General features: G+C 46.0%; 1 protein-coding gene and 1 pseudogene across 1 annotated transcript in view; one reads left to right on the plus strand and one right to left on the minus strand.

Annotated features, from left to right (window-relative positions):
* The window catches only part of PRKCE (protein kinase C epsilon), a 509705-nt gene that overhangs the window by 155997 nt on the left and 341374 nt on the right, over nucleotides 1-12334 (minus strand). The window contains exons 7-10 of the mRNA XM_065891335.1: nucleotides 8526-8668; nucleotides 6065-6161; nucleotides 3021-3220; nucleotides 92-265 (exon numbers count right to left, since the gene is read on the minus strand). Of these exons, the coding sequence (XP_065747407.1) occupies nucleotides 92-265; nucleotides 3021-3220; nucleotides 6065-6161; nucleotides 8526-8668 (614 nt within the window). The remainder of the gene's footprint in view (nucleotides 1-91; nucleotides 266-3020; nucleotides 3221-6064; nucleotides 6162-8525; nucleotides 8669-12334) is intronic.
* Nucleotides 11177-11917, plus strand: LOC136133909 (pleckstrin homology domain-containing family F member 2-like; annotated as a pseudogene).

Consider the following 12334-nt stretch of genomic DNA (forward strand, 5'->3'; position numbering starts at 1 on the left):
GACTGATTTTTTTTATCTGACAGTCAAGATACCATAGTGTCCTACGGCACAACCCCAAGATGGAGGTCCACCAGCTTCTTCTAAAACATACCTTGGTCTGGAAGCAGCAGTAGAGTTGGGTTAGGTACGGGTGTTTCCGCGCCAGGGCCAAAATCCTCTTCTCTGTCATTGTGCAGTCTACGTCATCATCCTGAAGGATGACATCCTTCTTTAGGACCTTCACAGCATATACTTCATCTTTGCCTTTGAGCTCCGCCAACATGACCTGTAATCAACCAAAACCACCCCGTAAGTCTATACTTGTAGGGAATCAAAAGAAACCCAAGACAACATCAAATGCTTTAAAAACTAACTCCTTTTTTTTCTTTAATTTTAAATAGCATAATAGTATTTAAAATGTAAAGACTACCCATCCTAATACAGCTACTACAATTTATTTATTTTTAATCTCTAACAGTGTCCAGGCAAAGAAAAGTTCAACGCACATTTATTAAATAATTACTCGTATGTTCATGTAATTTGTCATACTTGCAATTAGAGTACAGCAAATAGATTGTTTTTTAACTGAACATTATTTCATAAGCATTTCTCTACATGGTCTCCACCATATCATGGCTGCTGGTACTCAATTCAAGTATATCAGTAACAGGTTAACCATTTACCTCATATTAGACACTTGAGTTACATCTAATTATTACTATATAAACTGCATCAAGCATTTTTATACATATAATTTTTTCTTTCTTTTATATCACAGTTTTAAGATGGAAAGCCTTAGAAGTGGATTATAGAGTTAAATATTTTGCACATCTCCTAACTGACTTTCAAAGAGGATGTACAATATAATCTGTCGCTAGCAATGTAGAAGTGCTTTAGTTCCATGCAAATTTACCAACAGTGGGTGCTTTCACTTAAAAAACATTTTTGCTCATGTCGTGGGTGTGAAATGTTACCTCAATGCTGTTTTAACTGGTAATGAAACTAAAAATATTTGTTGTCTAATTATATTTACGTTTTGTGTGAATTATTTGTCAATTTCCTCCCTCTAGTTATCTATTTTCTTACACATCTGTATGAGCTTGGTATATAAAGTTCCCACCACTTTACTTTTTTTTTTTTTTTTTTTTTGCGGTATGCAGGCCTCTCACTGTTGTGGCCTCTCCCGTTGCGGAGCACAGGCTCCAGACACGCAGGCTCAGCGGCCATGGCTCACGAGCCCAGCCGCTCCATGGCATGTGGGATCTTCCCAGACCGGGACACAAACCCGTGTCCCCTGCATCGGCAGGGGACTCCCAACCACTGCGCCACCAGGGAAGCCCCCACTTTACTTTTTGCAAATGTTTTTCTAAGACTGTTTTATGATTTTCTGTTATCTTTTTCTATTGAATAGGGTCCCCTATCTTATGTAGTCGAATCTGTCCTTGTTTACCTTTATGGTTTCCTCTATAGCTTTAAAGCTGGGAATGTGATTCCTTCTCTAGAGAGCAAATTAGAAGTTCTATTTTCTTAAAGTTTTCCTATCATTTGATATTTTTGCACTCATTTCCCTATACATGTGACAAGACTTTCTCCCACTGAATAACTCCTAAGTACAGTATTCTAGTAGAGCTAAAGAACAGTAACTCAGAGGCTTCACGACGGTGTTCAGGATGTTACCCTGAAGACCTCTGTCGCCCACGTATAATACAAACTCTTTAAAACTGGCTCAAACTTTGGCTGCAATTTCTCTGAAGAAGCAACCTAAATGCTCCAGAGTCATCACAGTTTCCATCCTGCGTATACCCTATGAAAACCTGGAAACTCTGAGCCCGCTTTCTTCCCCTTGAATCTTGCTCAAAGTTAAACCAGGTCCTGCTCACATCCCAGAGTTATGCCTCCTCAGAGGACTGGGGTCTGTTTCTTATTTAACCAGTCTCCAAAGAATGTGGTTGCTTCATCTTTTGCCATTTAAGCCAATCCCAGTTCCTTTCCTGCCACTGCGATCTCAGGATGAGATGGGGCAGGTGAGATGGGTTAAGAACCGGGGCTCATAGCCAGGGGGTTCCAGAGAGCCACTCCCTTCAGAGAGAAGTAGAGCAGGTCTGCAGCTCAGCCTGCAAAAGTCCAGGACGCGTGAGGGCATGGGACCCCTGGGAGCTCCCAGAGCCAGGCACCTGGGCCCCTGAGCACCGGCGCTCTGCTCTGGGAAGTCCTAGAAAGATGACTCCCATCGACCCCCAGGCATGGCTTTGGGAAGAGCAGGAATAATCAGGGGTCTGAACTGAAGTGTTAACCAGCTTCCTAGGCTCTCTGCCCTTCCATCTTCTTTCTAAAATAAACGGGATTATTTTTCCATCTCACCCCACCTTCAGAATGCTGGCTGATCACTGCAAATACTTTAGCGGACACACTCTGCACCCACGCCCCACATCGCTGTGTCGGGCTCGGGGTGAGCGGGATAGGGAGAATGGAACCGAGGGCAGTGGCCCCTCATCCAAGACACGAGACAGTTGTGCTCAATCTCTTGCCAGGTGCAGAGGACACACAAGACATTTAGTCAGTGGCAGAAAAGTCAGTTGAAGAACATTATATTTCCAAAGTAATACATGCTAAGATTTCCTTTGAGCCCCAAGTTCACTGAGGGCAGAGATTCTAGAATTCATTTCCAAAGTCTTCATGATGAATTAAAGTCAGAATTTCAGACGGATCTCTGAAGGCAAGAAAGCTATCGTTACTATTATCGATAATGGGATGCCAAGCACACGTAGTGCAATTTAAACCATTCCAGGTGCTTTCTCCCCCACTCTCTCACTTGATTCCTGTCCCCATTTGACAAACGAGAAAAACTAAATCCCAGAGAGGTGGAATGACTACGCTGAACTCCCACAGCTAGTTAGTTAGCAGGAGAACCCTGGCTCCCGTCTGCTTGGCCTCAGGCCATCTGCACTCAACAAGGAAGGAAATCATAGTCAGACTAGGCTGAAATGCTCATCACTTAATCTTGGACCAAACCAGCAGCCCTGCCCCTGCATGCCACAGACCTTGCCGAAGCTGCCTTTGCCCAACACCTTGATGAAGTTGAACTCATCCAGGCCCAAGCGCTTGGCCTGGCCTTGCCGGACTTCACCATTCTCGCCCGGGCTCGCCAGCTGGCCGTCGGTGGATGCTGCTGCCCTGTGCTCCTCCCCTCGGTTGTCAAATGACAAGGCCTTCCGGATGTTGTTTTCAAGTTCTTTTATTTCTAGGGCCAAGGGTGACAAGATACTGCATTAGCGCATACCTCACGAGCCCTTCCCATTAGGATTTAATACTCAGAATTTACCCCCACGAGCTCTCAACCCTCCTTCTGGTTCTTCACAGCAGCAGACCCAGTGGGGCATCCCTTTACGTGGCTTCATTTGCTCTGCACACTTTCCTTGGCACCTAACGTAGAGCAAGGCCTAGGCATGCAAAGAGGAGGCCGTCCCCGCCAACCAACTCCTTCAGATCTTCCTCTTACTCTGGGACCAGGCCACCTCTCCGAAAGCCCCCTTCAGCCAGTAGCCTATTTACTCCATTATTCTAGGTGTAATGGAGGAATCCTGGCCTTCTCTGGAACCTCGCAGAGTCCCCAAGGCAACAGGTACCCTTCCAGTTTCCTTTGAAAATTAGAACAATGACTAATGGAGAACCATTGTTACAGTAATTGTTGGTGAGGTAATTATTTCAATAGCTGGGACTAAGAAGCCTTTGCCTTCTAAGGGACTTTATTTGGCCTTGTTGCTGGGTTTATTCTAAAAACCCATCTTACACAAGGTTATTTAACAAAATGAGCAATGGGCTTATCATTACCAAAAGAACTGCTTCCCAAGAGTGACATGCTGCAGATTTACCTAGGACGGGACAGGGATTCCTCAGTACAATTTCACAACTACGACACAGCCTTGTGCCCCTCCAGAGTATGTGACCTGAATTACCTGGGGATGATAAGGCTGGATGATCCTTTGACCTTTTCTATTTGAGGAAGCTTTACTGTTAGCTATATATTCACCAAGACGTACACCCCTCTGTGTAGAAATGGGCATCTTAAGCATAACCCAGTTTTAAAAGATGCTCGTGAATAACTGGGATCACAGGAAGGGAACACAAACTACTGACCCTTGGGAACCAGAATCACGCATTAGTGACCCCGTGCTGCTTGACGTAAAGACAACTTTGGCTTCTTTTCAGAAGGACTGAGGCCCATGAGAGCTCACTCCAGGAACCTGGAGATCTTCCTTGGATCTGGAGTTTGACTACTCTGAGATGTGTCGGGGCAGGGTAGAGGGGAGGGGTGAAGACAGCTTCCGAGTCTACAGATATGCCCATGCCAATTCTGCAGTTTTCTATCTCTTACTCTTAACTAAGTATAACTTTTGGTCTCAGCACAGAGCTTCTCAGCCTAACTTCCAAGGCAAATTAATAAATGGATTTTGGAAGACAGAACTTGGATGCTTGGGGATATCAAAACTTGAAGAAAATGTCTTTCTATGTGTTCTTACAACAGAGGGAAGAGGAATAGTGCCTTATTTCTGCTCTGCAATAATGCCATGTCTTGCTAAGAGGGTTTTCACGTCCCTTTGTGCTCACAACACTGCTGGGGAATGCCGTACTTGCACTGACTGGGGCCAAAGAGAAGTCCCGAGGGGCACGGTGTCCTGCCAAGGCTGGACAGCACTCTGGGCAGGGACCAGGCCTAGAAACCCGGGCACCTCATCCCTTACTTGGGGTCTCTTTACCATATGACCCTGTCTCCTAGAAGCTCTCAAAGGAGCTCTCAGCATTAAAAAAAGGGAAACATGAAAATACCCACACTGGGCCGGGATAGTACCTGCTTGCTTGGAGGCCCCAGAGTACCGTCAGCTTACTAACAGATGGCTCAAACCTCTTTTGAAATGAAGCAGAGTATAAAGATGCAGAAAGTAAACCAGAGCAGCACGAAGAGGCACTCAGACCAATTATTCTGTGGCCTCAGGACTGGCATACCCCCTTGCATCTGTTTTATTTACTCCTAGGTAAGGGCTAGGGTCACTCCAAGGGCTGGGTCACAGTGATGACCCCCAGGGAGGGTTTGATGGCATGGATTCTGAGAATGGGGCCCCTATGCCAGGAGGGGTGCAGTCTCACACTTACCACTGACTTAGTTCCTGACCTTTGGACAAACCCTTTCAACTCTCTGCCTTCCACTTCCCACCCTGTAACCTGGGGACAGTAAGGGAGCATGGACAAGAGAGTCGGCGTGAGCATAAAATTAGGATAAGGAAGACGAAAGAAAAGGGGCTACAGAACATCAAGGCACTACTGTTATGATTCATTAATGATGGTGAATGTTCTGCCGATGCAAAAATCCCTTCCCAGTGAGATCTGGTTCTGGTCACCAGAGGGGAAGGTCTTAAACGTGTAAGTGCCTCCTCAGCCTCGGCATCCCTGGATGCCTGTAGAATTCAGAAACCTCTGATGACCTTCAGCACATTCTGACGGGGAAGGAAACCTCCCGAGCTGAGCTCTAGAGGGGAGTCAGTCCTAGAGCTGGCTTCCTCCCCACTGCTTCTCTCAGGCTCTTCGCCAGCCTCACCTTCCTATCCCCACCCACCCACGTGGTAGATGCCCTCCCCCCCCCATCCCCCCGACTCCTGCCCTGTTGTCAGGTTTCGGGTACCGTGATGAGAGTCAGGGAGGAAGGAAGTGAGACTCAACTGAGCCGTGCTGACGGGCCTGGGAGCAGACGCTGGGCAGCGGGGTAGGAGAAGGGCTTCTCCCTCTCCTGAACGTGGAACCAGGGAGAGGCAAAAGAAAAAAAAAAGAACCACAGCACCCCAGCTCGCTCTCTCTCACCCTGCCTGGGGGGCATTTCAGGCTGGCACAGCCATTTAGTGCCTCACCCTCAAGAAGGCCTTGTAGAGGGCAAGCACAGCTAAGGAGTCAGCTGGGAAAGGTCACCTGGAGACCCTCCAGGGCTGCCAGCTGCTTCTGCTCACAAGGCCATGCTTGGATGAAGAGGCCTCGGGCTCCCTCGTCCTTCCAAGGACAGAGCTCAGAGGTAAAGGAGCAAATCTGAGAGTCTCACCTTGGTCACAAGGGGAGGTGGGGGCCGACTTGGATCGATCTTCCTCAGACGGGGAGCTTCCAGAGGCAGGCTGCGGGGACTCGGCACCAGCAATGAGCTAGAGAGGGGTAGAGAACGAGGGGAGAGAGGGATGAGAAGGGGGCGTGGGGAGTCTCCCTGAGGTCAAAAGCATCAAGAAGCGATGCCAGGGCCCTAGGAGTCCCTGGCGCACGGGAGCCGTTGCTGAATTGACAGTTTGAAGGCAGAGACTCAAGGTTTCATTTGCCAGCTAAAGGGAAGAAAACAAGAGATGTCAGTCTGCTTGATTTTTATTCTATCCAAATACAGCTGACCTTTCCAAGCGAAGCCCAACCTTACCCCTTCCACGAAACCTCCTTGCCTACCCAAGAAACGCAAGTTACCTCATCCAGTGCAACCTGACACTTGCCTCTAACAGTTGCTTGCCATTTATTCATTACTTTGTTCAGCTTCATTTAGTTTGGGGCTCGCTACTCAGGTAGACTGTAGGTTCTCTGAAAGTCAGACCCTATCTAGTATTTGTACGGCCCCTGGTGATTGCAGAGAGCGATACACTCAACAGAAGCTCAATAAACGTCTTCAGGTGTATGGGTATCTGTCGGCAGTTGGCAAATTTTAGCAGGACACCCCCAGTGAAGTCTGTTTCCCGGCATAGATGCTGGCATATCCACTTTAAGTTCCCATTTAAGTCAGAGGTTTAGACTCAGAGATTGCAAGCCCTTCTGCTCCCTTTTACTCTTGATCTACCTGCTGTGCACACACATTCTTTCTGGATGACGGACTACTTGCAAGGGGCAATGTTAAGGGAACCAACGCTCTAGCAAGCCTGATGCTCCTGCAAAGAAGCCCTTGAAGCTTCTGGCCAAGAGCACTTGTCTCCCATCCTCTCGTACTAACTTGAGCTACTATTTGGTTCACTTGACTTTTTCCAGCTTTTGCATTAGAAGCATCAAAGCAATAAAAATATCAGGACTGAAGTCCTTTAGTCTTTGACTTTGTTCCTTCCTGAATTTCTGCATGTTGGCTTCTTACCTCCAGGATCTCCCAAATCCAAGACAGACAGACAATGCCTGGCTACTGCCATTATGGCCCATGTAGATACAGGGGAGGGGGCAGGTACTGAGTTTTCTCTGAAATGTTTCATGACAATAAGGATTCTGCCTCAGTTTACTTCTAGCAAGAAACAAAATCACGTCCCCTGAACAGGGCTCTCTGTAGAGCTCATAAATGTGTGTGTTCAACACCGTCATCACAGGCTCTTCGTCTAACCCGCCTCCTCGGTGGAGCCCCAGCATTCTGGGTGCTGACATTCTGCTTGCAACTCCAATGTCTCGGGTCAATAACTGAAGTCCTGTTTCCACCAGGGGGACTGACAGAGCTGAGAAGAGCCACCAGAAGCACAAAATCTCACAGTTAACCAGAGAAGAGAATATTTTTTTTCCTCCAATCCTTAAAAAACTGCTTTGTTTATTGGAAAGGTAAGGAAGAAGTTTAAGAAGATGGAAACAACCCAAACCTTCCCATTTCAGGGAAAAGGCTCCTCTGAGAGGCAGCAGGGAAAAGGCGTGGGCAGCTTCTAGAATGCCCTTCAGAAGGTATTTCAAGCGAAAATTCAGGGACATTTAGGAGTCAAATTGTAGAGGCGCCCAGAGTCAGGCTTGTTTTCTAGTAAAAAAAAAAAAAAAAATACCGGGCAACAAGGGCCACCCACCCCCACCAGGATTTCTTGCCCAGTTAACATGGTTCCAATTTTCTCATAACTTAAGTCTTTCAGAGAATTCTTACATTTTCTAGGCTAGGATCCAAGGCTAAGAAGGGCCTTCAAACAAAATGCTATGGATACCTTTAGCTCTATTTACATCTGTGGGCCCTGACTTACCAAAATAACATTTTAGCAAATGGATCTCTTCCTACTGACATTCAGAATGTTACATGGATAGAGACAGGGCTTTGGTCTCCAAAGACAGGCCCAGATGTTTCACGTCGCGGGACATAACAATATTCCTCGGGCAGCCGAGTGCCGGCACTAACAAAAGAATGTGGTTCCAGTTCTTCATCCATTTATCCTCATTAAAGTGATACCAGAGGCAAAGTCTGAGCACTGACATTGCTTTCATGCCAGTCCTGGAGGCAGATAAGTCTATTTCCCTGTCTAGAGTCAAGTCTTTTCTGGAGGGAATTCCAGAGTCCTCATCCTGAAGCTGACGTTCCCCTAAGAAACAGCACACTTGAGACTTGCTTAGCTTTTCCCCACCTCTGGAACCGAAGGAGACTTTCATGTTACCTGCCCGACCTTTTCTTTTTTCTTGAAGCACGTGCTGCTTCAAGTCCAGTGTCTCAAACCCAGCAGTCTCAGAACTTCACTCCAAGTGACTCTCGGGAAGCCAACACAGAGATGCTGGCTCACAAAGGGCTCCAGAAACACCACCGAAGAGCCAGTTACCTTTTTCCTCCTCTGGCCACTGTTGGTGATTTTGTCTGGAGTGACGCCCAGGTCAGCCAGCACTTTGGCAATGCCCCTGGCGTCCACGCCACAGTTGGGGGCCACGTTGGTCTCGCAGCGCCGGTGAACGTTCATCTTGCAGACTGTAAGGAAGCACAGAGGAGAGGCTTCCAAATGGTCACAGCCTGAAACATTACCTTATTTTGTGCTGGTTGTAAAAGGAACACATGTTCATTTGTTAGAATTTGAAAAGCGGAGAAGGACAAAACAAGAAAAATGAAAGATCACCCATCATGCCCTCACACAGAACTAAAGTCATCCATCAAACCACCATATGGAGATAACCAGCTTATGGATAAATAAAAATCACATTGAAATTTCCTTTCAGAGAGCAGAACACTGACCATAGAACTTAACTGGTTTCTCTGAAGAAAGTTCAATTGGATGCTGAACCCAAATGGGTCCCCTGTACACAGTTCACTCTATTACTCTACTGAAATGTGGGAATATTCCCGAGAGAGGAATGCCCACAGTACAGCCTACCAAGATGCTCATCTGAAAACAAGGAGACTGAATGAGGTGATCTCCAAGGCCCCTTTCAAATCCAAAATCTGGGTTCAAAGGGACAAAGGCCATGCTTGAATGTCTTTGTTTTGTCCACATCACTTCACTGTCCTTGGTGTAGGACATCAAAGGTGAAGACGTAAACTGTTTGGGTTTCCAGTCCAGCACATAAGGAGCTTGGAAGTTGCTGTTCTGCCCTAATGAGTAAAAAGCTGAACGAACTGGAAAATCAACAACTCTTCTTAAGATTTATCAGAGAAGTAAGGTCACAGGGCAAACCACTGCCCTGAGGGAGAGACAGACAGGTAACTATATGAATCACAACTTATTAATTTGGCGAACTGCTGGGGTCCCAGAGTGGACAAGTCTGAGAGGCAAAGACTCTAGGCTGACCCCGTCATAGGGGTCCCCGCACTCTGGGAGCTTTACCTCTAATTGTCTGACCAGGTTTCTCATGGTGAACATTGGAGAAAAATTCCCTCCTGCTTATGACAGGGGGGGAGGGAAAGGATTTTGAAATACACCAGAGCACCCTGTTCTTAACAAGGCCTACTCTCAGGAGAAGCTATTTTGCCAGAGACTAAACTATTGTAGTTTTATCAGATGCTAAGCAACCTGGGGGAAGGGAAATACCCAACTCCAGCCCATGCTAGCTATCCTGTCCCACATAAGGTGGAGCGGGGTTGGGGGGGGCCCTGAGAAACATGCGTAAGGCTCATAGTTCAGAGGCACAGGCTCACAGAAAGACTGAGATCTAATCATAGGACTACGGAATGCTTCCCCTCCCCCAGCACCTTAGCACCATGTTACTAAAGGCCTTTTATTGCAGTTCCTGTTACCCAACACATCATGTCTATCAAAAAAAAAAAAAAATTACAAGGCATACTAAAAGGCAAAAAACAGTTTGAAGAGACAGGGCAAGCAGCAGAACCAGACTGAGACATGGCAGGGATGTTAGAATAACCAGACCAGGAATTTAAAACAACTATGATTGATATGCCACGGGCTCTCATCAATAAAGCAGACAGCATGTAAGAACAGATGGGCAAGCAGAGAGATGGAAATTCTAAGAAAGACTCAAAAGGAAATGCTGGAACTCAGAAACACTGCAACAGAAATGAAGAAGGTCACTGACGGGCCCATTAGTAGAATGGACATAACTGAGAAAAGAATCTCTGAGCCTGAGGATATGTCAATAGAAACTTCCAAAACAGAAAAGCAAGGGAAACATACTGAAAAAAAAAAAAAAAAAAGGAACAGAATATCTAATAAATGTGGAATGATTACAAAAGATGTAACATATGTGTATGGGAATACTAGAAGGAGAAAAAAGGGAGAAATGAACAAAAGAAGTATTTGAAGCAAAAATGAGAGTATCCTCAAATTAAAGTCAGACACCGAACCGCAGACAGAGGACACCAAGCAGGATAAATGACAAAAATCAAAACCAATAACAAACTACACCTAGGCATATCATATACAAGCTGCATAAAATCAAAGGTAAAAAAAAATAATCCTGAAAGAAACCAGAAGGAAACAACACCTCACCTACAGAGAAAGAAAGATAAGAATTACATCTGACTTCTTCTCAGAAACCACATAAGCAAGAAGAGAGTAGAGTGAAATGTTTAAAGTACTGAGAGGGGGGAAAAAATGCAGAATTCTATAGCCTGTGAAATTATCCTTCAAAAGTGAAGGAGAGGGCTTCCCTGGTGGCACAGTGGTTGGGAGTCCACCTGCCGATGCAGGGGACACAGGTTCGTGCCCTGGTCCGGGAAGATCCCACATACCGCGGAGCGGCTGGGCCCGTGAGCCACGGCCGCTGAGCCTGCGCGTCTGGAGCCTGTGCTCCGCGGCGGGAGAGGCCACAGCAGTGAGAGGCCCGCGTACCGCACACAAAAAAAAAAAAAGTGAAGGAGAAATAAAGACTTTCTCAGACAAATAAAAACTGAGGGAATTTGTTGCCAATAGACCTGCCTTGCAAGAAATGTTAAACGAAGTTCTTCAGGCAGAAGGGGAGAGGCAGCATGTGGAAAGGAGGGCCTCTGGAGTACGGAGTTCCTGAGTTTGGAGGCTATTAGCAAAAGATGGTGGATCGCTTGGCAAACAGTGAAGCAAATACTAGACATAAAAATATAGTAGAAAACTGTTTAGGAGCAGCTGGCCAACCCTTAACTATACCTGGACGGGTTCTTATTGGAGAAGGAGTATTGACTAAGTTGTGCAGAAAAAAGCCTAAAGTAAGGCAGTTTTTCTTCTTTAATGATATTCTTGTGTATGGCAATATTGCCATCCAGAAGAAAAAATATAACAATTAGCATATTATCCCCCTGGAAAACGTCACAATTGATTCTCTCACAGATGAGGGAGACTTGAGGAATGGATGGTGATCAAGACACCAACTAGATCATTTGCAGTTTATTCTGCCACTGCCGCTGAGAAATCAGAATGGATCACACAGATAAATGTGTTACTGATTTGCTCTCCAAAAGTGGGAAGACACCCAGTATGAACGTGTTGCGGTCTGGGTTCCTGACTCTGAGGCAACTGTATGTACGCATTGTCAGACAGCAAAATTCACACCTGTTAATCGTCCTCACCACTGCCGCAAATGTGGTTTTGTTGTCTGTGGGCCCTGCTCTGAAAAGAGACTTCTTCCCAGCTAGTCCTCTAAGCCTGTGAGGATTTGTGACTTCTACTATGACCTGCTTTCTACTGGGGACATGGCCAGGTGCCAGCCTACTAGATCGGACTCTTAGAGTCAGTCACTGAAGTCTCCTTTAAATGATGTATCTGATGATGATGACGACGATGATAGCAGTGACTAAGGGAATATTTTGAAATATTTAATCGGATGTGACTATCTGAGAAATCAGCTCTGGGGGGAATGCGAAATCCTGAGCTTTCTGTCAGTTTTGCTCTAGCAATGAAGTTGCCTGAGAAACTTTTAACCTATGTGCCTCAATATATCCTATAGAAAGTAGGTCCTGTTACCATCCCCCAGCCCCAACTGCTGCTGCCACTCTCTTCTCACCTCCCCCAGCTCCCTATTCTTCTACAGGGATAGACTATTGCGAATATATCAGAAAAGTTTTTGGTTTCTTATTCTTGTTTTAATTCTACACTATTTTCTTGAATGGTTGGGAAAAGATGTTTATTTAACATACCATGTACTATACTGTTGTTTATATGTTCTGTAATATGGAAAAGCAAAGAATGATGGAAAAAGAGTATGATGTGGTTAG

This window comes from Phocoena phocoena, chromosome 14 (genome assembly GCF_963924675.1).
Source record: "Phocoena phocoena chromosome 14, mPhoPho1.1, whole genome shotgun sequence".
NCBI classification, from domain to species: Eukaryota; Metazoa; Chordata; class Mammalia; order Artiodactyla; family Phocoenidae; genus Phocoena; species Phocoena phocoena.